At 40.1% G+C, this 27,691-nt stretch overlaps 1 protein-coding gene across 1 annotated transcript; it reads left to right on the forward strand.

Moving 5' to 3' along the window:
- The first annotated feature begins 3,061 nt into the window (after nucleotides 1-3,061).
- Nucleotides 3,062-27,154, forward strand: SLC30A8 (solute carrier family 30 member 8). Its single transcript, XM_031552911.1, has 8 exons — nucleotides 3,062-3,384; nucleotides 12,325-12,533; nucleotides 16,386-16,532; nucleotides 18,534-18,687; nucleotides 19,181-19,370; nucleotides 19,764-19,869; nucleotides 21,883-22,017; nucleotides 23,004-27,154. Exons 1-8 carry the CDS (start codon nucleotides 3,305-3,307, stop codon nucleotides 23,144-23,146), a joined length of 1,164 nt encoding a protein of 387 aa, XP_031408771.1. The 5' UTR covers nucleotides 3,062-3,304; the 3' UTR covers nucleotides 23,147-27,154.
- Nucleotides 27,155-27,691: the final 537 nt, after the last annotated feature.

Raw genomic sequence — 27,691 nt, forward strand, 5'->3', positions numbered from 1 at the left:
GGATGCACTTCAACTGGTCTGTTTTCTCCTGCACTGAGGACTTCACATCTGGATGCAATACTCCAGGTGAGACCTCACCAGGGCAGAGCAGAGGGGCAGAATCACCTCCCTCACCCTGCTGGCCATGCTTCTTTTGATGTAGCTGAAGATATGTTTGGCTTTCTGGGCTGTGGGGGCACATTGCTGGCTCATGTCCAGCTTCCCATCTACCAGTACCCCCAGGTCCTTTTCAGCAGGACTGTTCTCAATCCTTTCATCCTCCAGTTTGTGGGTTGCCTCGACCCAGGAGCAAGACCTTGCATTTAGATTTGTTGAATCTCATGACGTTCACCTGGGCCCACTGCTCAAACCTATCTAGGTCCCTATAGATGGCATCCCAACCCTCTGGTGTGTTGACTGCACCCCACAGCTTTGTGTCATCAGCAAACTTGCTTAGAAAACACTCAACCCCACTGTTGATATCTTATGCCTGGAAAGGTTCCAGCCAAAGGCATTGGAGCTCCACATGGGTGAACAAGCATATTCTTGCTATAAATGCAAATATTCTAATAATCAAGCCCTGAAATCCCAAGTACCCGGTGTCCCAACTCACAGGCAATGAAGCACAGAACTACTTAAGTTGACGCCAGAGAAAGGTGAAGAAGAACTTTGCTGATGATCTGTAAGATATCTTGTGCCTGGTAAAATTGACTAACTTCACTGGCATTTTCAATTAATAGATGTTCAGAATTTCCCTCTGTACATTTAAGATTTCAGTATCTACTGTCATAATGATAGGATGAGAGCTTTTATTTTTCCATTTTTAAAGTGTGACTGATTAGAGTTGAAATGGGAGCAAGGATATTCTTTTTTCACAGATGGAGATTTTGGATAATAATGGTAAGAGACTTTCATTTGCAAAAGTCAGTGTGATGTCTCACATGTCTGTATTGGATGCAAACGTGGAGAAATGTCCTTGACTGCTGTTGTTAGAACTGGCATGATTGGATATGTGACATTTTAATGTAGATTCAGAAACAAACTGTATTATTACTGAAAGCAGAAGATGAATTTATTGAGATGGTCTGAATAATTCTACAGATAGCTGCTGTCTCTCTCTTAATGAGTTATAGTGTCTGCAAAAGGAGGAAACCCATGGCTTTGTGGAAAGCTCTGAAGAGATTTCTTTTTATCCTGTCTCACAGCCTGTCTCCTGAAAAGTACAACCTTCAGCACTGACAACAATAAACACAAAACAAAGGTTTTGGAAGTTTCTATAGCTCTGTTTCACTGTTATTGAAAGGCTCAGGACTCCTTTGCAAAATGATGGAAGCTCATCTATCTCACTAATAAAAGTTATGTGCTTTCAGTTTTCAAAACAGAAATAGTCTTTACCTACAGTCTTCTGAGGTGAATTATAAGTTTTGCTTAAACTGAGGCTGTTTAAGTTTGATACTTTGGCATAGCCTATTAGAAAGACTGGGATTTAGTGTAAACAAAGTCCCAGTCCAGGTTTATTTTTCGGAAGTTTTTAATCAGTGACAGAATGTTGGTGCTTGATAATTTCTAAAGGAAGGTGAGTTGGGAAGCACAGAGAGAAACTGCTGGAATGGTGGCATTTATGGGATGTGGTGCCAGCAGAAGCCCTTACTGGGTATGAATTATGAGCCTGTCTCGTGTTCCAGGATGCACAGCTGGAGAAGCTGCATTCCTTGTCCTTCCTTCTCTGTTAGCTATAGAATGAAAATCGCTATTTAATGGCATTTCTGTAGTGGAATGAAAATTGGTACTTCTGTTTTGAAATATTTTTGTAGATGCCTTGAGTCCATAGTTTGGTTATTGGGAAAAAATTCTTCTCAGAAGGAGTGATGAGGTATTGGAACAGGCTGCCCAAGGAGGTAGTGGAGTCATCATTTCTGGAAGTATTGTAAGAAAAGGGTGGATGTGGCATTGATGGACATGATCTAGAGTGGTCACAGGCATGAGTTGATGGTTGGACTAGTTGATCTTATTGATCTTTCCAACTTTAATGATTCAGTGATTCTATGATAGCATTCATCCTGTGAGCTGAGGCTCTTCTCAAAGCTAGTCTTGCCAGCCATCTACTTTGTCAGGCCCCAGTAAGTGGCTGCAACTTTAAAAAAACATTAAAGATCAACTTTGTAATTTCCAGAAGAAGCTATGAAGTCACAAAAATGAGCTAGAAAATCAATCTCTTCCACCAAATTGGCTTTAAAGGTGTGTATAAAAATCTGGGAAAATGCTCTTGAGCAAAGGACAGTAGAGAGGCAGTGATGATAGACACTGTGAAAAAAATAATTGCATATTTCTACCATTTTCTGGTGACTATTGAGAAACACATTTGAGATACATGAGCTCACAGGCTCAGGGGAAGCATTGGCACAGCTAACACATGGAAGGCAACATGTGGATGCCATAAAAATAAGATTTTCATGGATGTGATGTACAGAGCCTTCTCCACAAATGAACCTCAGATAGGGTATGTATCCACATGCCCTGAAAACTGGACAAAAGGAGGGGAGATCCCAGCTCGTTGCATACCAACTAGGCTGCTCATGGACAAAAAAAAAAAAGCTGCAGTGTTGAAATACAGCACCCAGCATTTGCTCACTTCATATTTCTAGTCTGTGCTCCATTACTTTCTAGAAGGCAAGATGTTGGCAGCACCAGTACAAAATTTACCATCAGCTCCACAGCATGTGCCTGAGGCCAGGCTGCAGTGAGGCCTTCTCCTCCTGGGACCATACTCACGGGGAGCTGCAGAAGGAAGATTGTGCCAATCAAGATAAGGGAGGTGTGCTTTCCTTCCAAGCCGAGGAAGCAGATAGACAAACAGTGTTTTGACTGTTGCTAGGCAAATCAGGCTTTTATTCCCCTTCTCTCTCCCTTTCAGTGCGTGTAAGTCAGTGTGCACAGAGCTGGGTCTGAGCCTGAGTCAGCAGTGCGAGAGCACTCATTCAGCATGTGACAGAAATCATGTCACAGCATCATCCCATGGAAGAGAAAAAAAAAAAAAAAAAAAGAAAAAAAAGAAAAAAAAAAAAAAGGAAAGAGGCTCAAGCCCTCCAATCTTTCATCCTCAGCGAATTACTGTTTGGCATGTTGGTGACGCCACTAGCAATAGGAAAGCTGCTTTCTCTTGCTGTGGGTTTATTGAGAAGATTATTAAAACTTTTTCATTGAAAAATACTTGGCAGAGACTTCTGAATAAGTTCCAAGGATATTTTTGCCCGCATCCACCTCCAACGGAACAAGTAGCACTTGGGGGAGAAAAAAAGGAAGCAAAACCCCACCGACAGTCCTCATGGCTGCCAAAAAGGGTCCTGAGCGAGCATGCCTTGTGAGTGAGAGGGACACCAAGAAGTACTCCTTAGCCCTAGACAGGTAAAGCAGCTCTGTGCTTCCTTCTCTGCCATTGCTTTCTCTTTGTCAGAAACATGAGGTCACTCATGTGCAGATGGGCTGCCAAAGCTGAAGTATGGGGAATTTCATTGCATGCACAGGGAACAGCTTTTACTATTCTCCAAATGTTTTGTTCAATATTTTTTCATTTCCAAACTTTCTTAGTAAATGTTTGATGTATTTACCATACAGCAGCCTGATGTATCTGTGTCTGTGATGGACTGAACCTATCCACTGCTGAAGCAAGTGTCTCCTGCTATGTATTTTATAAGCTGAGTAGATTTATTGAAAGATGCAAAACCTCATGGATTATGTTACAGTTTTAGGCTGAATTATTATAGTGCTATTGACATCATGTTTGATTCAAAGCTTCTTCATGCTTGAATGTCTAAATACTCTATTTGCTGTGAAAGAAATGTGATGCTACTATGGACTTGATCCTGCAAAGCCTTATTCATGTGGATACTCTATTAGGCTTGAAGCTGATGTGTCTCTCATGTGCCAGAGGTCCTATGAGTAAATGCTTGCCTGAGTGAAGAAAGACTCTCTGAAAACATAAAATGTGTTATAATTTGGGTTCAAAATGAGTATAAATGTCAGTCACAAAATAGCTTTACAGTTAAACTTATTTTCATTCTTCTTCTTGACTCAGAGCAGCATTTTTTTTTTTTATATCTATGTAGTTACAGCTTAGCACCTCTTGACATTTCCATTATCTCATTGGTTTTCAGGTTATTTGTTGCTTGGCTCTCTTAAAATGCGTGAGACAGAAAGGCATAAATGCTGCTGGTTCCAATGCAAATCCATCTCTCCATGTTCTTATACTGCAGTCACTTCCATCATATTTTAGTCATTTGCATGTCTGTGTTATTATTTAAATATTATGACGCAGTTCCATAAATATAAATGGCACTGTCCAAAATGATTTTTATGGTAATGTTTCTAGTTTTTAAAAAATCCCACATGATTCTACAACTCATTTTTGTTACTGAAGTGTCTCAGAGCCTTTTCAATAGCTTGCAATTGTGTGGGCACAGCTTCAATGCCTGAAGTCCTTTGGCCCCTCTGGAAACAGAGGGCATCTCTGGACAAAACTTTTACAAGGTACAGGGAAGAGTGCCCTGAGCCAGAGATGATTGTTAGGAAAGGGAGGTCACCAAGGTGTGACATTTTTGCTTGTATCTCTTATGGCCTTTTTTACCTGGTGAAGTTTTATTAACTGCAAGAGCTGATTACTCATCCACATAGATGATCATCAATAGATTTCAAGAACCACTTGGATTTGTTATGTCCTGCTGTGTTGTCCCTCCAACAGATTGCAGGATGATTGAAGTCTTCCATGAAAACCAGGGCTTGTGAACCTAAGGCTGTACCTATCTTGCTATAGAGGCCCTATCTGCTTGATCTTCCTGGTAAGGTAGCCTATAACAGATTGTCAGTATCAATTAGCCCTATCTTCTCTTTAATCCAAACTCATAAACTCTCAGCTGCCTCATCCATCAACGGGGACGTGGCCTGCTGGGCTCAAGCTTGCACAGACCAGCAGTGGGCACAGCCTCAGGTGTCTTAAGCCGATCAGTAGCAATAAACTCATTTTAGCCATTGGTATAAATTACCATATTTTTCCATTCCCTGTGTGTAGGCTTAATGAACAGCTCCAGTGCTTTCAACAGAATCTATTTTGCACACAGATTGCCTCTTTCTTTGCCAGTCCCCAGTCTCTTTCTTTTTAATAAATGCTATTATTACAATACACAGGGAACAAAACTGTTTTTATCTCAATCAAGTGAGTAGAAAATCTGAATACAGGCCCCGTTCCCTGTGCACAGCCTGTGAGGGAGAGTGTTTTAGACATGCCAAGACTGTCAGTAGTCACTAGCAGGTTTGGATGCATCGAGATTTCCCCTGCCAAACTTTAAATGCTTAAAAGGGGCCTGTCTTTAACTGAGCTCTCTGAAAATCAGGTCAGCTGTAGGCTCATAAGATAATTCAGGCTGGAAGAGGCCTCAGGAGGTCTCTGGTCTGACCTCATGCTTGAAGTAGGGTCAGCTCATATATCAAACAGGGTTGCTCAGGGCTTTATCTGCTCTAGTCCCGAAAATATCTCACAGGATGTAGACTGCACAACCTCTCTGGACAATCTGCTCCAATACTGAATTATTGTCATAGTCATTTTTCCCCTTATATTCAGTCTCCATCCCTTTTGTTTCAATTTATGACCGTAACCTCATCCTTCCTTCGCACAAATTAATTAAGCACTGCCTTCTCACTTACCTCTTAATAAACATTAGCAGGCTGCTACTAGGTTCCCTTGAAGCCACTTCTTCTCTAGGCTGGAACTTTAGTTCCCTCAGGGCAAGTGCTCCAGTCCCCAACTATCCTGGTGACCATCAATAGATCCCTTACCATTTTACTGTTTTTTCTTATACTGGTGGTTTTAAAACTGTACACAATATTCTAGATGTAGTCTCAAAAGTCTGTTCCAAACGTAGGATTTTGCACTGATCCTTGCTGAATTTCATAGGTTATCTGTCAGCTCAGTTGTACCTCTGGGTTGGAATCATCTGTCAATTTGATCAAGGTGTACTCTATGTCCTTCCCCAGGTGACGCATAAAGATATTAAACAGAACTTGTCCCAGGATAGATGACACAATCCACTTAAAATCATAGAATCATTAAGGTTGGAAAGACCAATAAGATCATCTTGTCCAGTCATCAATCTATGCCTGTAATCATTCTGGACTATGTGCAGCATCCACTCTTCTCTTAAAAGCCTCCAGGTTGGTGACTCCGCCACCTCCCTGAGCAGCCTGTTCCAGTACCTCACCACTCTTTCTGAGAAGCAATTTTTCCTAACATCGAACTCAATATCCAACTTCTCACCATTCTCCAAGAAGAATATTAACCACAATTGTAACAGAATCTGAAGCTGAGCACTGAGAACTTCCTGCCTCGTCCAAAAGATGTCTGTAACTCAAATCAGAGGAGATTCACTTATTGTTAGGTTAGGCCTAGGATAGTTTTCTACTTTTTTTTAGCAGTTGAGACAATGTTGTGGGAAGATAAATTCTTCAGATTGTTATTTGATACACTGGTTACCTATCAAGTGATTTGGATAATAACTCTTAAAAGCCTAAGAAATGTCTTCACCAAATTCCTGAAATTTCTAGACTGTTTTATTTCTTGCTGGCAATAGATCAGTGTAATGTTGACCAGAAATATTCAATATCACACTTCATTAACCAATGAATTTGTATCAGATTGTACTAACTACACTGTGAGTTAGATTTTGGCTTGATGTGCATTTCTGATTATGTTATTTATGTGTCATTACAGTGGGATTTGATTACAATGAAAGAAGAGAAACTCAAAGCTTCTTGTCTCGAGGTTTTTGTTTTTATTTTACTATAACTGAAATGCAAAAACTGGCATATACAGAGCTAGAAAGACTCAAAGCTTTAATTGACCTTGGTCTAAACGTGTGGAGTTACAGTGACATACCTACCCCTTTTTACTTCTGCTGTTGAACCTACATGATGGAAATAAAGTCTTACTGCTCTCTGCTAAATTACCCTGACATCTATGCCACATAACTGCTGAGGGTCTATGATGTACAGAAGATCTGAGTCTTATCATGTTCAACTCGGATGCATGGTAGTGCTCTGAGAAAAGAGGCACAAAAAGGGCGATGCTGGAAGCAGGAAAGATATGTAGAAACTTTAGAGCTTGTTTTCATGTAGAAACTTGTAACAGGATTTAAACTTGATCAGCACTTATTGTTATCTATCAGTGAAGGCTTAGACTTGCACCTCGTTCCTGTCATTCAGGCTCATACCATTGAATGAAAAGTTTGAAGAGAGTATGTAAGAGAGTGTAATCAAGTGGAGATTGATTTTCTATGATGTTTGTATAGGGAATATTTTCTTCTTTTTCTGCCTTCCTGCAAGTGATATGAAAACTCTTACTGGGTTGAATAAAAGCTTTCCACCATTCTTAGTGCCTTGTGAAGGTCAGTGATTAAGAAAACTTTAGATGTTTCTTGTAGCTTCTGAAAGAAGTTGGTTGTGGGCCCTGTGGTTATCTCCTTCCTACTGGCTTGTCATCTGGACAAAGCAGTGTCATGGTGATCTCAGCAAAACCCATGAGATTGCTTTTTGCCTCATGTAAGCTGGCATGAGGACATTGTAGGAAGAAATGTGTCTGCCATACACCATCTCCATAGTACAGTTATTCCCATTTCATCTCAGAAAAAAAAATAAAAAAATTAGAACCAAGATGATAAGTGCTATGAAACAAATTAAATAATTCAGTCTCAGGAAATTGATGGTGAAGGCTTTATACCAATGATACATAAAAGCATGATTGATGTGATAAAGGTAAACAGGGAATGATCACTCAAAATTTATAACAGTTGAACTAATTAAAATATCAGGCAAACAGCTTAAGACTAACAAAGATTGCATTATTTTTATATAAATCATAATTAAACCGTGGAACTAACCACTTTTAAATCAGCCAGATTCATAGAATTATAGAGTTAAAGAATGGCTGAGGTTGGCAGGGACCTCTGGGTCCATCTGGCCAACCCTTGCTCAAGCAGGGACACACAGAGCAGGGGACCCAGGGCCATGTTGAGGTGACATTTGAAGATCTCCAAGGTGGAGACCCCACAGCCTCTGGGCAACTTGTGCCAGTGCTCTGTCACCTACAAGCACAGAAGTGCTTCCTGATATTCAGGGGGAACCCTCTGTGTTCCATTTGGTGTCCATTGCCTCTTGTCCTGGCACTGGGAACCACTGAAAAAAGCCTGGCTCCATCCTCTGTACCTTCCCTTCAGGTACTGATAGACATTGATAGATTCCCCTGAGCCTCCTCTTCTCCAGGCTGAGCACTCTTAGCTCTCTCAGCCTCTCCTCACAGGAGAGGTGCTCCAGTCTCTTCATCATTTGGTGGCCTCTGATGAACTCTCCAGTGTATACATGTCTCTTTTGCTTATTGGGGGCCCCAGAAAACAGAACGCACTCCAGGTGCAGCCTTACTGATGCTAAGTAGAGGGGACAGGTCACCTCTTTTAACCCACTAGCCACATTTTGTGAAGGCTACCATTAGCCTTCATAGCAGCAAGGTCACATTACTGGCTCATGTTCAATTTGTTGTCCACCAGTATTTCCAGGTCCTTCTCTGCAGAGCTGCTTTCCAATTGAGTGACCCCCAGCATGTATTGGTGCCTTGAGTTGTTGTGGTTCCTGGAGGAAAGGTCTGTGAAGGGCTGTTAGGAACAAGCTGTGGTTCAACTAGCTCCCAGCCTCCAGATTTGTGCAGGAGAAGCATCAGGGAAGCACCACTCTGGACATCTTCCTTCCTTTTTTTTGTCTGTGTATGTCTTTTTGCTCTCACAACAGAGTTTGGATACGTTTTAACGTTAAACACTTTTGCTCTAACTCTGTATAGCTGTTGCCATACTTTTATGCAGAAGGAAATTTGTTCACAATAGATTTATGCATAGATGCTCAGACTCTCAAAATGAGACTAGATAAAATCATCATAGGTACAATTGCAATCTAATAGGCATCTAAATGTATGCAAATACATAAATATTGCCTTTGTTTTGTGCTCAAAATACTGTGGGAGGAAAAGAAGAATCTGGATGGACAAGCTATAAACAAGGTATTACGTGACTTAGAAATGTTCAAGATGAATTAAATGTTCAGTTGAAATCAGAGTTGTGTCAGCATAAGGGATGTGATTATGGCTTAAATAATTATTATCTCTGAAGGCATTTTCATACCCTTTCAGACACCAAAAATTACTGTTGTCCCTTGTGACAGAGGTGCTCTCCTGAAGGAAGTGCAGTAATTTCACATTTTGCTCTTTTCACTGGGGTTCTCATAGCAGTCTAGGATGGCAATTATTCTTCTCACATCAAAGCACCCAACAGATCAAGTGAAAACAAACAAAGGGAAGTTGCAATCAAAAGCTCTTGCTAATGATTTGTGTGGAATTTACAATATGTATTAATATTTTCTTCCCTCCGTATATGCATGACTCAGTAGGTGCCTTTCTCTGATGTTTTCCCCAACTGTCTTTTTTAAAGGAAAGAGAATTTGAAATGGAGAAAAAAAATCTTTTAATCTGGAACTCTTGTTGCAGTGTGCTGAAGCGGAGATCTGATGCTCAAAGGCTACATCTTGCTCTAAAGCACTCAGGAGGGGTTTACAGTTTGACACAGCTGATCTCTGCACCTTAAGCTTTTGATTCACTCTTTTACAAAACTGTCTCTTAGATTCTTTTAATTAGTGGCAGGCTGGTCTCGGAAGCAAAAAATAAAATAAAATGAACGGTTATGCACTGGAGCTGGCAGGAATCTTCCTAACTTGTGGGGCCGGATGCTGCTCTGTGAGTTCAAAGGGAGCAGCAACACTCACCACCTCTGACAATGAGACCACTTTTATTTAGGCACTTTTAGATAGAAAAGTGTCACATTTGTGGGTTTATGCTGCCTCCATCTGCTTTTGCATCTGCTCAGTGAGGTTTGTGGACAGCGTTTTCCTAGTCCTCAGCAGAACTCAGAGGTTTTGGAGAAGCTTGAAGATTAAAAAAGGGAAGGAGGCCAGAAAGTGACCCATTTTCTTAGCAGCAAGGAGAGGATTTGGTGGCTCCGAAGTTGACAGGGATAATTTTGGCATCCCTGCTCTGACAGGCTGTGGAGAGGATCATGACTCATATCGTTAAGATGATTTTTACAATCAGTGCCAGCTGATGAAAATCGAATTAAAGGGAAATTAATTTTACATGCAAACTGCAGAAGAGCATTGGAACTCCAGAGAGGGATCACGAGAAAGAAAACCTTGCATGCCCCAATCTCCTGGGGAGAGTGAGAAAACTACAGTATTTTATTCAGCCATCTGGAAGGAATCAGTTTGTGGTACCTTCTGAGTCTAATTCATCAGCAAAACATTGTGTGCAAATGACACAGTGCACCCAAGGAGTCTGATGAACTCAAAACTCAGGCACTGGAGGACGACTGGCTGCAGGCACCCTGGCTGCCATATGGGCAACCCATTCCCCAGATGGCTCAGCTCCCGTTTATTTGCTGTTGTGGGGAAAAAAACATGAAAAGAAAAACATGGAGAAAAAAAGGACTGAGAAAACTAAGTGTCTCCCAGGCTTCAGGCATAGCTCTTTCATGCAGGCTCCTGGAGGCAAGCACGAGGAATCAGTGGCCTCTGCTGAGCAAACAGAGGCCACATGCTAACCTGGCTGGGAAACAAGCTGACTCAGGGGAACATGCTGAACCCTTGGAACTTCTCAAAAATATTTACAGACCCAAATCCACACTTATTATGTACAGTTGCAGGGCTCAGCTGCCACGAAAGCAGAGAAAGTGCTATTGATTAAATAGGCCAAGAGCCTCTGAGGAACTGAGGAATCCAATGGGCTGATTCTTACTCATCAGTGGATGAGGGCTGTGCAGTGCCCTGGTGAGACCAGCAGAGCAGTTGCAGGCCGCTCCAACTGCCCAGAAGGCAGCTGGAAAGCTTTGTGACTATAGTGCCTTTTTTTCTTGACACTGATCACTGCTAATTGGCAGCCACTGGTGCGATTTATTTCCAGTGAGATTTCAGGCAATTTTCCACTTCCATCACCAGTACAGAAAGACCACAGAAAGTCACTAAGATGCTTGCACTTCCCCTTCATGAAGCTGATGAAACAGCTTTTCTTGAAGAAAAGTTTCTACTCTTTTGAATGGGATAAAGAGGCTGTCATTACAAGAGGCAGTGAAATAAATAGCTGTAATGTGATTATACGAACATTATACAAATATCCATCTGGGCAGAATTCCCCTTTGGATACCATAGCGCACTCTCATGAGCAGTGGCAGCCATAAATGCTGTAGCTGGAGTGACATAATGTTTTTTTAAGGTTTTTCTTTTATTCCATTTGGGCTCTTCTCAGCTGGGAGATACAGAGGAGGGACCATTCTTACTTAACAAACCACCTTGAGGTTCCAAGATAAGCTCTGGGTTGCCCTAGTGCAAGTACCACATGTGATGGTTGTTCAGGAACTCCCGCAGCCGCAATGCGTCATAGCTCCGCATGTCCCTTCTCCCATCCCTTATTTCCCAGGAAAGCCCTAAGAAGGACAGCACTGAGGTTTTGTGACAGATCAGATGTGGATGGGAAATTACCTTGGGATAAGACGATTCTATGAGAGCTGCGTCTGCTGAACTTTTCTCTTTTTCATGGCACAAAGGGTTCAGCGTGCTTTGAAGAACTGATTTCTTTGATTTTTTAAATGCCTTTGAAACCTTTGAGCTAATATCTTCCATGCTCAGGCCCTGCTGGAAGATGGAGAGTTTTTGTGCGTGAGTGAAAATTTGAGATAAAACAGTTCTGCATGCAGAGAGAGGAGAGAAATATCTTTAGTCAATTATATTAACAAAATAAAAGATTAAAAAATCTATTTTTGCATTGTCTTCATAATAAAGCTGTTGGAAATAGAAAACCAAAAATTCCCTCAGAATTACCTCCATGCTACGCTGAACTTGGTTGGTGTCTGCCTGAGGTATGATTTTTTGAAATTCTTGTGCTGAGCAGTTGGACTCCTTTCCTTTCTGTCACCTTTTTCATTATGTGCACAATGTACACAAGCCAGAGAAAGTCACCCTCTGCTTCATAAACTGGTAAATGATGTAGGAGAGCCTGGAGAGCTTGGAAACCCTGCCAGAGCTTCATTTCATGTGCAGCTCCCTCCCACAGAGTCCTGCTTGCATGAGCAAGCCTCCTCGATGAACCGCTGTTCCCAGTGCTGCTTTTATCCTACAGAAGCATTAATTACATACTTTCTGGGGCTGCAGGGTTAGAAGCCAAAATAACTGGGGTTTTTCTTTTTTAACCTTCTGTTCCTTTCAATCCCAAAGGATGAGCTGGCATCAGAAGAATTTCAATGAGGAGAGGCAGCAGCAGGAAGAAGAAAATGCCGAAGCTAATCAAGCATATCACTGTCATGGCTACTTACAGGCCTATGAGGATAGGAAAGGGGAGCAGAACCGAGCACGGAGGAAGCTCTACACAGCATCAGTAATTTGCATCATCTTCATGGTTGCCGAGATTACAGGGGAGTATCTTTGCTCGGTTGTGTGCCCAGCACATCTGTACTCCTTCCCTTTTGCACTCACTCTGCCTACGGTGACCCTCACTGCATAGAGGTGACCCCACCTGGGATCAAGTAACACTCCTTCCTCTCCAGTCTTTAAAAGAATTTTTTTTTCTCTAGTTAAATTAACAAAATAAGCATCTGGGTAGGAATAGGAGGATCGGTTAATGGCCTCAACTGTTCTCTCAGGTGTTTCAGCTCAGATAAAAGTGGCTGCCATGTCTCAGCATCATGTCACAAAAGGATTTTTAATAATTTAAGTTAGCTTTCTTGGAAAAGATAAACGGATTTTACATGCTTATTCAGGCCAATGAGCCTTCAGCACTGTTGAGAGCTGATCCTGCCTGCAGCAGGATCTGATATTAAATGCAACAGTCTTTACAAAATCTGGGGAAATCCATGGCCAGATTCACCATCTGCTTTTCCTCAGTTAAGTCAATGTATTTATACCAGAGCACTTGTAAACTTGTTAAGTTTATCTCTTAAATTGGCCTGCTGGTGTGCCTCTGGATCAATGGAAGATTATTCCCCTGTCTAATTAGCTTTCACTTCTGGACCTATGATACAACATCCAAGATAAGGTTTTGGCTCTCTCCTAAAGCATTTGCTTTCATTTTGTCCCCCTGATCTGCCCTCTGCATTGCTTCTGTGATACTGATACACACCTGATAGTTGCTGGCTCTTTAGTTTCCCCTTCTCTGTGGTGAGATAAGGTAAGAAATGAGGAATCCCACAGGTCTTTGCCACATGTATTCCAGGGGTATGAAAAAATCAGCCAGAAAGGTCTCTGAAACCCGTGTTTTCCCAGAGCCTGCCTGTGGAGCCCCATGAAAATGAAATAGAAAGGCTTTGCCTTCCTCTCAGGTGAGAACTGGGAGCACTGATGGAGTCACTGCACATTTGCCTTCACTCTTAGCTGCCAAACCCAGCAGAGATTTCTTCATCTCTTTCTTCCCACAAGTTTCTTCTGCATGAAGCCTGCTTGTTTGTAGGTCATGTGCATTTTGCCCATGACAATTGGTGCACACCACCAATCTCCATGCAGTAATTTCCAATGCCAGAAGAAATGCATTATTAGCAAAACCATGTAATCAGCAGGCCTGAGTTTGGTGAATGCAGCAATGCTAGAGGATAATTGGAAGGACAGATGATACGTTAACTAAATGTTTCATTTTGCTTAATGAATCATACAGCTTTTTTGTAGTGACAGCTTAAGTAACAGGCTTGAAGACCATTTTGCTTCAGACCATTACACTTTGACAAACCAGTTATTAACAGCAGTTACAGACAGCAGTCTACGGAGATTTTTGTAATTATGAACCACACATTTAATTTTTTTAATCATCAGGCTAGACAGCATGTGCCTGGTGATTGACCAGAGAGTGACTGACATTTTCTACTGCTTTGTGGTATGCAAAGCTATAAACAGCCATCATGAGTAATAGTAACTCATAAAGGCCACTTGTTGGGAGTATTGATACAGAGGAGTAAAAGCCTGTAAGTGTTACACAGTTTTTCCTCTTGAGAGTAAGCAAGATTTTCCCCTTCCTTTTAGTCTTAGAGACAAACAACTTCTCAGGTGTTATTATGTTAAACAAGAAACAAAAGCTACATCACTCTCAAAGATGTTGACAAATTGTGGTTCACTGAACCCCTAGATATTTCCTGTGATTTTTTTTTCTTTTCACTCAAACCATCTGTGCTGTCCTACATTGCCCCTTCTCAAAAGGGGCACTGCTGGCCAAGCCTGCTGCACAAACCATCTCGGAAAGACTATTGCCTTCTCTTCTTCCAATGTAATTCCACTGCAAACTCCAGAGATCTGGAGATATTAGTCAAGCCAATGACACCCTGTATACAGCCCTGATATAAAAGTGTTTTCTAAGGATTTTTAGTGGCTAAGGACCAAATATGAATTTCAAAGTACATTTTTCCACTTGGATAGAGAAACAAACCTAGCATGTGTTATCATGTCAAAAAGGAACATAAAGACTTGACCAGGTTTCTAAGATAAATGGACTGAGATCTCAGAAACTCACCCAAGGCATCAGCTATGGCAGCAATACATAAAATAATAATTTGCCAACATTTTTCAGAGACAGCAGTCTAGAAGCAAGCTTTTGTAAGGTTGTCTCAAAGAACATGGAAATACATTATCTAAAATGCAATAGGGCTTTGCAGGCAGCTTGTGCTCTACGTGTTTGTTTGCTGAAAGGTAGCTGATGCCCTGGCTGTTAACATCTGTGCACTGTCAGACAAGCCTGCTTCCCTCTGCTATGTAGAATTGTTTTCCATCTGTGAAAGAGCTGTCCTGCAAACAGTGAAAATCTAGAGTCTGTAATGACGAAAAAATTAATGTACCTTTACGTCTGCTTATGTTTTGAGAAATCCTCATGCTGTTGAATTTACATTTTACTATTGGGAACGGGATGCAGCAAAATTCTACAGTCCTTCCTTTTCCCTTTTGGAAAGTGACTCACAGGCAGCTGTAAGTGGGATTTATAGGGAGGCAACAGAAGAAACAACAACAAAAAAATGTTCCTTATATGTGTGATATACATTTTGCTAGGGTGGCAAACCTCACAGTATAATGCATTCCACTGTAAAATCTGAATATGAAGAAATCAAACAGGTAGTGCGTCTTGCTGGTATGAAGACTTTACATCTATAAGGAAACAAGAGACTTGTATACAAGTCCATTTGGCAGTGGTATTTTGCTGAGGGTTTTACAGTGTTTTTCAGGATTCATTTATTTTCATGTGGGCACTGGTCAAGAAAAGTAAGTAAGCTGAAGTTAATTAAACAACTGAAGAATGATAGAAATACATTGTCAAATGCAGAAACTAGATGTTTTGTTTTGATCATTTCACATTCCCATTTTTTTACATTAATTCTGTGATGAAAACATTCCCCTGCTACATCGAGTTGGCAGGACAGCTTTCTGCCTGTGGTCCGTGTCTTTTCTTTCAGCCATCGGCAGCTGGGGTTCGTTTACAACAATCTTCAGTTTCTTTGGATTTGCCTTTAGCCCTGAGACACGGTTACAAGGACTTGGCAAAATAGCACTTGGCTTGCTGAATAAAAGAAATGCGATTTCAGACAGCCTATTTTTTTTTTTTTTTTTTCTAGAATTCACATGAAAATCACCCTCCTCACCCCGAAAGTAAAATGACATTCAGCCACATTTTTTCAGCTCCAACAGCAAAATGAAACCATGCATTACAGCTGTGAAATGGTAGATTACTCCTGCAAACAGAACATTTTTCTCCATGCCCTTACTAAGATGGCCGGTTATTTATCACAGCTCTTATGCTGGAAACTTCCCTTTTATTCCTATTTTAATGTTGCCTGTGACAAACAAAAGGTCTGGCATCCAGTCATCAGGAATAACATTCATCCTTCCCTGTTATAAATTGGGAATCAATTCCATAAACAAATTTTTGACTTTTTGTGCATACATACAATTTCAGCAATCTATAATGCTACAGTGGAAGGATACTGGAAATGTGTGCCTGAGCCTGTCTTTCACCAAGAAAGATATTAAAGTAGTTGTAGTAAAATAGTCCATATAGTAATATAAACACAGCAGTTATGAATCACAGCTCTTATTGTCCTTAGGACACTCAGTTATCTATGTAGGACAAATACCTTGTTATTAATTTGTACCTTTCTTTGCATGAATGAGGTACAAAATGAAGCAATCTATGAAGAGTTTTGAGTCATGGGTATGATCTCTCAAAACAAAATATTTCCTAGATCCCACGTTTGATCCAGTTGACTCCAACATCTGACCAGTGCCATGACATGGCCATGTGCTTCCCACAGGTGGGCAGATAGCTGGCAGCCTGGCGGTGGTCAGTGATGCAGCACACATCCTGGTGGACCTGACGAGCTTCCTGATCAGTCTCTTCTCACTGTGGCTGGCCTCCAAGCCTCCCACCAAGCAGTTAACTTTCGGGTGGCACCGAGCAGGTAGCAAATGAGAGAACTGCATCCAATATCCAATATCAGTGGCTATTTAATTTCATTCTGTGATAGTTATCATGTTTCTTGCTCAAGTTCCCAAGTGTATTTCCAGTTTAATATGCAGGTGGGTGCCTTAACAGAGTAGCTGAGAGCAGTCAGGTGGGTCACAGTCACTGCATGCTGACTGCCAGTCTTGCAGCTCTCTGTGGCACTGGAAGCATTTTACCTCTTTTCTCAGACTGATAGATCGGCTTTGTCATGCAAAACTGTATGACAGGGCTCAGATTTAGCAGGAGCCACCTGAATGCCTCCAGTGTCCTAAGCCAAGCAGCAGAATAAGTTAGGACAGCAGTCCTACACAATCCTTTGAGTATGCAGCTACTTTCAACAGCATGGTTAGAAGCACAATATTGAATGAGACTGATGTATGAGTCAGACTTACTTCCACGTAAGAAAGTTCTCTTCGGCTGCAATTTCTTTTTCTTACAATCAAAAGTTTCCCAAGAAATCCCAAGGTATCACATGCTGTACTTTGGTGGTGCTAGCAGTCCTGAAGAAATTTAGCTGAGAATATTTAAAGTAAAATACTTAGTACTACTGAACTGGTCTGGAAGATTTGCTGGGATTTTGCTAAGCTTCTACATTGAAAAATAATGTAAAGATGACCTCTAGCACTTACAGTGGTGGAGTACATACACATGTACAGACGTTCTTGCACGTGTTCACAAAGGCTGTTGGCTCTTTCATAGCTATCAGCACCTTCCTCTGGGCCAAGTTTGCAAGGTTTCATTTTGTAATTTGGAAAATAGAAACACCACAAATGTTAAGTACCACTTTTAGCTTTTCTCTATGTCCTTTTAAGTAAAACTAAACTTTCTGGAGGTTGCAGTTTCATTCATTAATCATTGATTTTAGACAAAATAGTTATTTTGATAAGCCTCTGAGGCCCAGACTGATGCAAAGTTTGTGACTGTCATGAAAATACATTCAAAACTGTACACTGAGATTTAGCTGCTTTCACTGATTATCAGTGGAGGTCTGTGCAAGTGGTTTGTTCTTTATGGCTCTCTACTTCTTCACTGTGAATTTTCATTTTTCTTGGAATTGTTCAGTTGTGCTCATAAAGTGCTGCATTTACCCATTCAAGTCACATGGCAATTACTAGTTCCACATGCTGTTAAAAACATTCTGCACGTTCATACAAACATCCCCAGACCTTGCCTATGGCAGTTTAATAAAAGTTGGCCTTGGGGACATCGGATTTACTTGAGCACAACTCAGAGCCAATAGAGACAAAATTGAATTTTCCTGCCCCAGGGACAAAATAACTTCTTTTGTCTTTATCACCACTAGTGGCATTGGTTGGAACAAATCTCAGGAGAGAGGTAGGAAGGGTTTTGCTGGCCTTGTTGGGGGCATTCATTGGTTTTCTGAACCGTGAAATGAAGGGAGGTGGGCAGAAATAAGGAAGCTGTTGGAGGGGGTTATGCCTTCCAGCAGGTCTGAGTGAGCCATGTCTCTCTCCTTCCCTTCCACCTCTATTATTCTGACTGAGCTAATCTCACCGTGGGAGAAGAGCTGGTTCCTGGGCCCTCACAACACGTTGGCTGGGCCAGGCAAGTACACAAGATGTAAAAGAATTGCTCTTTTATTCCGTCTTCCCATTCCTGTTCATTTTACTCCTCCCAAAGCTCCTGTAACAGACCTTTTCTTCTCTCCAATTTCTCCAAATGCTCCAAGAGCTCCATGGGAAGCTCTGGGAAGCAGACAAAAGAAGGTAGAAGACAGTTAGGCCACCATGTTCATAGGGTTGCCCAGGACAGCCACTTGATTTGCCTGTGACCAAAATATGTCTTGGCCCGTTCCTTAGGTGCACCTATCTGCTTACACACAAATAACTCTCTTGGCTATAAGATTCACAAACTTAGAACAACTAGCATCATACCCTTAATAATTCTTGTGCTTCTGTTATGATTACTGTTAAAATTAGATTTTTAAAATTCATAGAAATTCTGGGAGCTCTGATGTCTATGATAATCATTTGGATGGTGACTGGTGTGCTGACATATTTGGCTAGCATGAGGCTGCTACACCCCAATTATGATATTGATGCTGCAGTGATGCTCATCACCTCTGCTTGTGCTGTGTTCGCCAATATCCTGTAAGTTACCTTGTTTTACATACCAAATAACTTTTAAACAGTGAATCTGCTGGTGTATTCCAGTAAGAGATGATGGAGAGATATTGACCTCAAAAATATCAAGTGTGTAATGAGTTTTATGAGGATATGGATTGGGTAGAGAGGAGAGATCCCGCTGCTCTCCTACTTCCTTTTAGCTGCCAAACTGGGGAGGGAAATTACAAAAACGGAAGCTCTATGAAAAAAAATAATTATTTCTATCTCATATTTTATTAGATAAGAAGATTCAAGAACTCTGTAGAAAATGAGTTCTCATTAATTCCCCTGCTCACAGACTTTCCTGTTTGTATGCAAAACACTGAAATACTTAGCAATTATCTGCTTAGCCACTCTGTGTTATTACCTAGTGTGTCTGATTGTACTGTTCAGCATTCAGAAATGAGAGAGGTAATGACGTGTGTGATGTCACTGCTCTCAAAGACACAATAACCTCAGAGTTTTATGTCTTTTGCAGACTAAGCCTGATTCTGCACCAGACTGGACACAGGCATAGCCACGGGGCACAAGCCAGGGAAACTTCACAGGCCCCTCTAGAAAAACCAGCTCTGAGAAATGCCAGCCTGCGGGCAGCCTTTGTGCATGCCATTGGGGATTTATTCCAGAGTATTAGTGTGCTAATTAGTGCACTTATCATCTTCTTTAAGGTTAGTTTCATTAGTTCACTTGCTCTCCTTGCAATTAAGGATAACGATTTTTTCACAGCACTGTAGAACTAGGTTCTGTGTAAATATTTTCTATGTTTAAATGATACGCATTGTAATTTAGTCAAGGACAATTATACTCGTTCTTGGGAATTGAAAAGGCTATTGGGAGTGTCACAATTTCTTCTTGGTGTTTGAACTGAAAGAAGGATATTTTCATGTCTCTCTCTTTATTCACTCATAGCATCTTCACCCCCTGTCCTAACTGGCAAATGAGGTCAACATTGATTCTGTACTAGAAGAATGGAATGTATTATTCTTACAGATTAACTAATTAAAAATGGCAATAACCAACAATAATGAAATTAACAAAGTATTGTGTTCATATTTTTTTAGCCAGAATACAAAATAGCTGATCCAATCTGCACATTTGTGTTTTCCATCTTTGTTTTGGCAACCACCGTCACCATTTTAAGGGATATTTTGATTGTGTTAATGGAAGGTAGGACCTGATTCCAGAATCAATGGCTATATTTTGTTCCTTCTCTCTTGCTGACAAAACTATAATAGGATGCCTCTCTATCAATTTCCAACACTCGTAACTGTGATCATGCTAAAATTCTAATTAAAATTTTAATCCAAATTCTTTTCTACCATTACACCAGAAAACTTCTACACATTCCAATTTTGTAAAAACTGGTCTATTGGTGATTTATTAGCAAACCCCCAGTGTATTACTAAAGCTTTAGTTTGTCATAACATTATATTATCCCTTCAGCAGAATAGATGTCTACTTGCTTTGTTCATTGTGTAATTCCTTTGCTTGTGTAATCCCCATGTGAAATACAAGTCTCTGCCAGAAAAACCAAAGAAAAGAGAAAGGCTGTGCTTTGAACCGTGTCTGTAAAACAGACAGGGTGCAAAAGGCAGAAGTTTCAAAGATTTTCAGTTATGCCCATCCAGAAAAGCAAGCTGATGGAGCTTTCTAGTCACGTTCGGGCACATGGAAATAGACAATTCCCAGCACATCAACATGAAGGCAACAAGAACTATACTCAGTAATATTTAATCCTGCCAGCTATGGGTCTGAACATTTGATGTGCAAGGCCAAACGTCTGGAGCAAGTCACAGATGCATGTTTTTGCCTTCCTTATACACTGAATAATGCAATACAACATCTTTCTTAGCAATGAAGATTGAGGCTGAAAAGGAAAAGTAGCTGTAACAAAGCAGGTTTTGAAAGTATACAAGTTACTTGGTGTGACAATCTGCATGGCTATTTAATTCTCTTTCATTCTTCCCCTACTGCTGGTTCAAGAAAGGAAATTTTCAAAGTTGTTTTACAGTAAAGCTTCATCCTAGTATTGATCTTCTTTCAGTGACTGAGAGATAGTTTACATCTGTGTAGAGGTGTACCTGGATAGAAGGCAGCAGCTGGCTGTATCTCGGCTGCTGACAAAACAGATGATCTCTTGATTACTGAAAAACCAAACTACCAAGGAGGCCTGGCAGCCCCGAGGGATCTCTTTCTCAGAGCAGAGATTGCCAACTGCTGTAAGCAGTACTCACATGCTCTGCTCCTCTGTGCCACAAGCCTCTTCAAGCTCAAACTCCAGGGAATTTGGTGAAGCCAGCCTTCTGCCTCCTAAGTAGCATATTTCTGCCTAGAATTTTCTGAAGAGAAATAGGATATTGGAGGTAGTGGCTTATTAGCATCGGTTATGGTATGAGAGACCAATTAATCAATACAATACTTATCATTATCATACTTAATAATCAGTGTCATTAAAAATACTTTGTCAATTTACTGATCCAAGCAAAGCATGATAAACACAGTTGTTCAAGTAGGCATAAAAGTGCACTTCTAAACTCCCATGTCTCATAACAGAGAAGACCCATAATTCAATTCTTTGGGCAAATTTGGACTGAACACTGAATTTCATATTGCAAGTAGCCCCGTCACAAGGGTCTTCATTCTGAATAAGGGTTGTCATCATCATTATCATATTTTGTACAAAGGCCCATTTAAGAAGACGATCACTTATCTACTAATTAACTAACTTGTAATCTTGTTTTATCTCATTTAATATTCCCAGGGCAAACCATTTTAATCTTTGTTTGTCTTTGCCTCTCCATTAAACTGATGTTTCTCAATCATGTATGGAGGACAAAATTCCTCCAGATGCTCAGGTGAGGCCATAAAATTAGCACGCACAAAAGATATCAGTGCTGAATCAAGACATGATCTGATTAAACAGTTGACCTCCCTATGCACACGGGACCAGCAGAATGTCTCCTAACACGTACATAAGTTTCATTCCATAGAGAAGTATAAAACAAAGGATAGAAATGAAGTTTACAGTGAACTCCGAAGTAAAGGGGCTTCCCAAGGCAGAATATTTTAATAAAAATTGTACATCTAACTGAAGAAAGGTTCATGATGTGTTTTCCTCTAATGATCATATTTCTTCTCTCTTAAAATTTATTTTTTTTTCCCACAATTTCTCTTTTTAAGGAACAGAGAAAGGACTTTCTTACGATGCAGTGAAAGCAAGAATTTTAGCAGTTGAGAAAGTGGAATCTGTTCACAACCTTCATCTTTGGTCTCTGACGATGAATCAAACGATTCTATCTGCTCATGTGGCCACAGGTCAGTAAATTTCTGTAAACAGGGAAGAAGTATTCAGCAGCTGCCTGGGAAAGGTCAGGTAGTTCTGATTGGTGTACAACTGGCTGTATATCTGTTCTTGTTAAAATAAATGTCATCATTTTAGTGGAAAAATAAGAAAAGTAAAATGAAAAGCTTCAAATTGTCCTCTCAGAAATCCTGCCAAAATAACAGGGATTTGTAGTTAGCATAAAACTTGGAACTGCAGAGGCTGTGGAACAAGGAGGTAAACTACAGCGTACTTTAAATAAATTAAAAGAATTAGATCCAGACCAGACTATTCTCAGAATATCAAATTGATTTTGGAATTGTTTTGTCAAATGTGAAAAGTGTTGATTGCTATAACAAAAACCCACAGGGCAAATCTGCATTCCTGATGCCTCTCCAGCTGTAAAACAATCTTTAAAACACAGTTTGGAGCATAGAGAGAACTCCAGGGCAAACATTTCATCTTTAAAAATATCTTTTTAATAATGTCCTTATTCCTGTTGACAAATTGCCCATTATCCACATCAATTTTCTTGTCTATCTGTTTGCTTTTTGCAACCTGTACATGCTATAGTTCATGTGAGAAAACTCTACTTACGTAGTGCTTCACAGGCAAAGTCCCCATGAAGTCCTACCTTCCCAGGAAGGGTAGGCCAATTCCCAATCACTTAGCACTGTTATTGCTCCCTGACTGGATGAACACATCTTTATTAAGTATTATTGCTTTCGTCCAGAATTTATCTTCTGCCAAACTGAATTTCTTTGATGGTTAAAGTTGGGTCTTGCCAAAGTTGCATATTCTAACCACATTCAAATGAACAAACCTTTGCTTCCATGTAGAAGGATAGAAAGGACGAGGGACACTGCTCAAAATCAGCTGCTTCATAGAAGTGCTAGGCTGTTTTTGAATGGTTTCTGTCACTCTTTAAACTATTACACTATATTCAATTTGATTGTATTCTGCTTGCTGTCTATTGCAGACACAGTGGACAGTCAGAAGATTTTGAAAGACATCACCCAAGCCTTGTTTGAGCACTACAGCTTCCACTCCATCACCATTCAGATTGAATCAGGAGAGGAACATAAACAAAACTGTGTCTTCTGTCAGGAGCCAAGAGATTAAAGGAAGCATTATGTTATGCAAAACAATGACCACTCTTACAGGTCAATGGAGACTATATGTGCTGGTTATTTGTAATTGATTAATAATAAATGGTAATTAACTACACTAAAAAGCCCTGCCACTAAGAGCTGTGCATGGACCATTATTTGTTGGTATTAGGTCCATCCATCAGCTAGATTACCTGTTCATCAGTGGCTACCTTCAATTAGAAAAGATTCTAAATTATTCCTCACTGGAGTGACAGACTGGCACTAAAGCAACATTAAAGAGTCCCTGTTTGTAATCACAGGTAACAAAAACTAATCAACCTTCAAATTACCCACAGACTAATTATCAAAAAAGGTAATGAAATGTAAATTTGGTATTAGCAAAGCTCAACACTGTTACTCAGGATAAAGGAGAAAATTTAAGCTTGCATGAGGGATGAAGAGATCTGGAAAACAAAGGCATGCTAATATGTGCTTTCTTTGCCTTCCTCCTCAGGTGCGCACTATATTCTGCAGCATGTATCACAAGAGGATTAATTTCATTCAAAGTTGGCAAATAGTTCTTAATTTCATGGCTACTTCTATTCAGTTTTTCAACTAGCCCTCAGCCAAACTCTTCTACCAGACACAGTCAATATTCTACACCATTGAGACAACCCATAACTCATATTACCCAACACAATGACAAACTGTGATGGAACATGTGTAGCAGATTTTTGGAAGTCCTTGTCACAGGGTGCTGCTGGGTTGTGACAACAAAAAAGACCAAGTGCTCCTAGAAAATGAAAATGTAATTAGGACAAAAAAAGACTTAGGGGACTTTGTGAACATTAACACAACTTGTATTAATAACACAACTTGTGAACTAACATCCTTCATAGTAATGCCTGTGGAGCGCAACCCGCTAATGCTACATCCCTGAAGTCATACCAGATAATTAAAAATCCTTTGGCATGTCAGACAGTCATTTGCTGATCTGGGAAGGGACATACCTCCCTTTTGGACAGCAAATTCCCAGATCTCCTGACCAAGGTATATGTTAAATCTTCCTCTTCAACATGCTCCATGGTCACTTTAGAAATGGAAACCAGAGTTAGTCTTGCTGCAGTCCCTCTATTTTTGTCCAACTAACTGACAAACTCTCACTTATCAGTAAAAATAATGCTTACTCATGAAAATGCATTCTCAAGTGTTTCTTCACAAAACAATTTCAGTTCTGCTCTTGACCTTAATAGTGCAGCTTCAGTTTCCATAAAGAACTGGACTTAATGTTTTCCCACTTCACACTTCTTGCTTCCACAGCTGTAGGGCTCACTTTATTAACAAGTTACTTAAACATAAAGTGTGTGAAACCAGGTGGTACTGAGATCCTAAGCTGGCAGTTGGAAAGAAAGAGCACTGAGTTATTAAGCATTAAGGTATAAACACATCTTCCTTTTATGGAATTCAAGTTTTATTTGCAATATGTTCACATTAATTTTCTGCTTTATCATCCTAAAAAGATTAGAACTTATTATTAGGGGCTTTGGCTATGGATAATTCATAACTATGTGATGAGAGACCAATACATTAAGTTGGCAATTGTTACCTGTTAAGGAGAAAAGCAAATTACTCTGCTTCGTGGAAGCTTCCTGGAAGATCTTGTTAGATAAACCTCTCAGTGAAAGATAAGATATTAAAATACAGAATTTCATGACTATCTCATTATTTAGTGGCTTGTAAGAACAAAGAGAACAGCTGTGGTATTCGGTACAATGCTAAAGACAATTCTTGCCCTTAACAGTTGAAACTCCCAAAGAAAAGACATAGATAAATCAGATCACAGTAAAAAACTTGGAATGAAGAAATGAATTTTAATTTTGGCCAGTTTTTCTGCCGCTATAAGTTAGCATGTTTGCCTCCTACCAAAACCAGCACAGCTATGCTTGATAGGTAACATGGACATCCTTTTTATTAGAAGGCGAGGACAAGTGATATTACGGCCTTCATAGAAGAATATTTTGAGTGAGATGAGGATACAGACCTGGACATAATGGGGAATTTGAGGGCATAGTTGTATTATCAAGGACAGCATAAAAGTAAATGAGTTGGTGAAAGAAGCATCCCCATGAGATACAGATTCAGTTCTGAGATTTAAGTTGAGATAGAGGTGAAAATAAGAAGTTTAAAAGCAAGTGTTTTACCTTAGGAAAAGTTTTAACCATGAAAGTGACAAAGTCCACCAAGGAGGTAAATTTGAGTAGCAGATCTGTGGAAAAGCTGGATGGAAGCAGCCAGAACAAGGACTGATGAGGATATTGTCCAAATGAATTGAAAGGACAGGGAAGTCTTACATTAAAACTTGGGGAAAAAAGTGATGAAACATAACGACACGAGGAAAGAAAATGCTAACCCAAAATATTGATCCTTAATGAAAAGGTGTAGAGGAAAGCTGCAAAGGAAGGTGTAAGAAAGAAATGAGAAGGCAGCTGTCATCCAGGTATAAGGTTGTTTTCAGAATAATATTTGACTATCTGAAATTTCTGCAAAAATGCTGCTGTGGCAGAAAGGCCAGGGCCACGGAATTCAGAGACAATTTCTAGGTTTTTCTGCTTTTATTAACTTTACATTTTTTTGATCATTTGCAGAATAATTGTAAGAAAATTGATTAAAAATTGCTTTTTCTAAATCCATTCTTGGAGCTATTGTGAAAAAGAGAAGTATTTATCAAGAAAGTAGTCTGTTTCCATATCTATGTGTATTTTGGTGGAATTCACTTCGCATGGACAAGTACATGGCTTACTGGCAACACTGAAATTTTAAGTACATATGCTCTCTAAATGTTAATGTAGCCGTTTTGCAGCTTGTAAATTATATAGTTCTCTAATCGCCAAGCAACCCTCTCCATCTTTTCTACAACCAAAATCTCATGTAGAGCTCAGAGGATATCGAGTTTGCAGGACTTTTTTGAGTAGAAACCATGTATCTGACTAACACAAAGCTGGACTATCCTTGTTCAGCACTGACAAATGGCCTAGCTGCCAACATTGCACTGAGATGCTCACCAAAAGATGAGAGAAATACTTATAGTGACTCAAAATGGAAACAGGTAATGTTTCCTGTCCTTAGCATCACAGGAATAGTCCCTTTCTTAAGTATCATCATAGCCAAGAGTGTTTTCTTTCCTGCTTGTAAAGCTGGCATGCTGTATCAGGCCTTCTTCAGTGCCTCACTCAGCAATAATGCACATATACATACTTTCCTTCTTCTCTCCTTTTTCGTCCCCTTGGAGTGTTGTTCCCTGCATCTCTATTTTTTTCCCATTTGTCTTTTTTTTTTCTTTTTTTTCTGCAAGGCCTTGACTGTGTGCCTATTCAAATTCCAGTGCAAACATCATGTTTTTTTACTTATTTTTTCTGCTTACAGCCTCTCCCATTCTTCTTCTTCATCCTGTGTGGTTAGATTAAGAGCTCCTTAGAAAGAGGCTGCCTTTTGCTCCATGTCTGCTGATAACATGATATGAATAATCTTTTCATCTGACTTTATTTTAAGCACAATTAAAATGGGGTTCTAATAAAAATCTTCCAGGTATTGCACATTAGTCCATGTCAAGCACAACAATATAGTTAGTTTGTATTGAAGTAACTTATAAGTCTCATATCCAAAAAGTCATCTGTACTAGCTCCAGCTTAAGGTACTCTTTCATAATCTCAACCCTGCTGATAACGTTAAGCTAAGAAAATAAAATCCTTTCCCACCTGAGTAAACAAAATTTAATCAAGAAAGTAATTAGAAACATTGAGTTGCTTAACTGCTTCCTGAATCATCATCTTCCCGAGGTCATTCAGCAGGACTCCTCACTGCCAGGACTTTCTGTCAGACTGTATCTAGCAAGAATGCACTGCGTTGAAGAATGCTTTGGAGAGCAGCCCAGTGAGAGAAATGGCTGCAATGGAAGTACAGGTTGGATATTAGGAAACTGGGGATCTTCAAGAAAAGGATAGATGTGTCACTGAGTGACATGTTCTAGAGTGGTCACAGGTGTGGGTTGATGGTTGGAATAGGTGATCTTCAGGGTCTTTCCAACCTCAATGATTCTATAATTCTCTATGATTCTATACAACAGAGGAGTTTTAAGATGGTTACATTCAGATGCACATTCAAAATTTTCCATCCCAGTTGTTACACTGCTGAGAAAGGTGGCTGCTTTTCAATGAAATCTTGGCTTTTCACGTTTGATTTAAAAGAAATTTAAAAAAAGAAATGAAAAGAAGGAAGGAACAGAAGTTAAAAGGGTTGTTTTGTAAAACACTCCTGGTGGCATTGGAGGCACTTTACCTCATGATTTGCATCCTTCTGTAGCAGCAGGGCTCGCTAGATTTGTGTCCCAAAGCGCACTGCAGTCTGCTCTGACATGATGTGCTGTCTCTCCTTGTCAAACTCTACAGAATAAAAGAGAATCCATTTATTCTAGGGATCAGGGACACAAAACATCCAAGGTACGAGTGCCATGACAAGCTGTGAAAGGTGTCCTGCTGTGACAGATGCCATAGGATTCCTTGCACACTATACCTATGAG

The sequence above is a fragment of the Meleagris gallopavo genome, chromosome 3, assembly GCF_000146605.3.
Source record: "Meleagris gallopavo isolate NT-WF06-2002-E0010 breed Aviagen turkey brand Nicholas breeding stock chromosome 3, Turkey_5.1, whole genome shotgun sequence".
Lineage (NCBI taxonomy): Eukaryota > Metazoa > Chordata > Aves > Galliformes > Phasianidae > Meleagris > Meleagris gallopavo.

Coding starts and splice junctions, on each gene's coding strand:
- SLC30A8 (XM_031552911.1), top strand. CDS start 3,305: ATGGCTGCCAAAAAGGGTCCTGAGCGAGCATGCCTTGTGAGTGAGAGG. Junction 16,533..18,533: donor TTTCGGGTGGCACCGAGCAG/GTAGCAAATGAG, acceptor TAAAATTCATAG/AAATTCTGGGAGCTCTGATG. Junction 19,870..21,882: donor TTTGATTGTGTTAATGGAAG/GTAGGACCTGAT, acceptor TCTCTTTTTAAG/GAACAGAGAAAGGACTTTCT.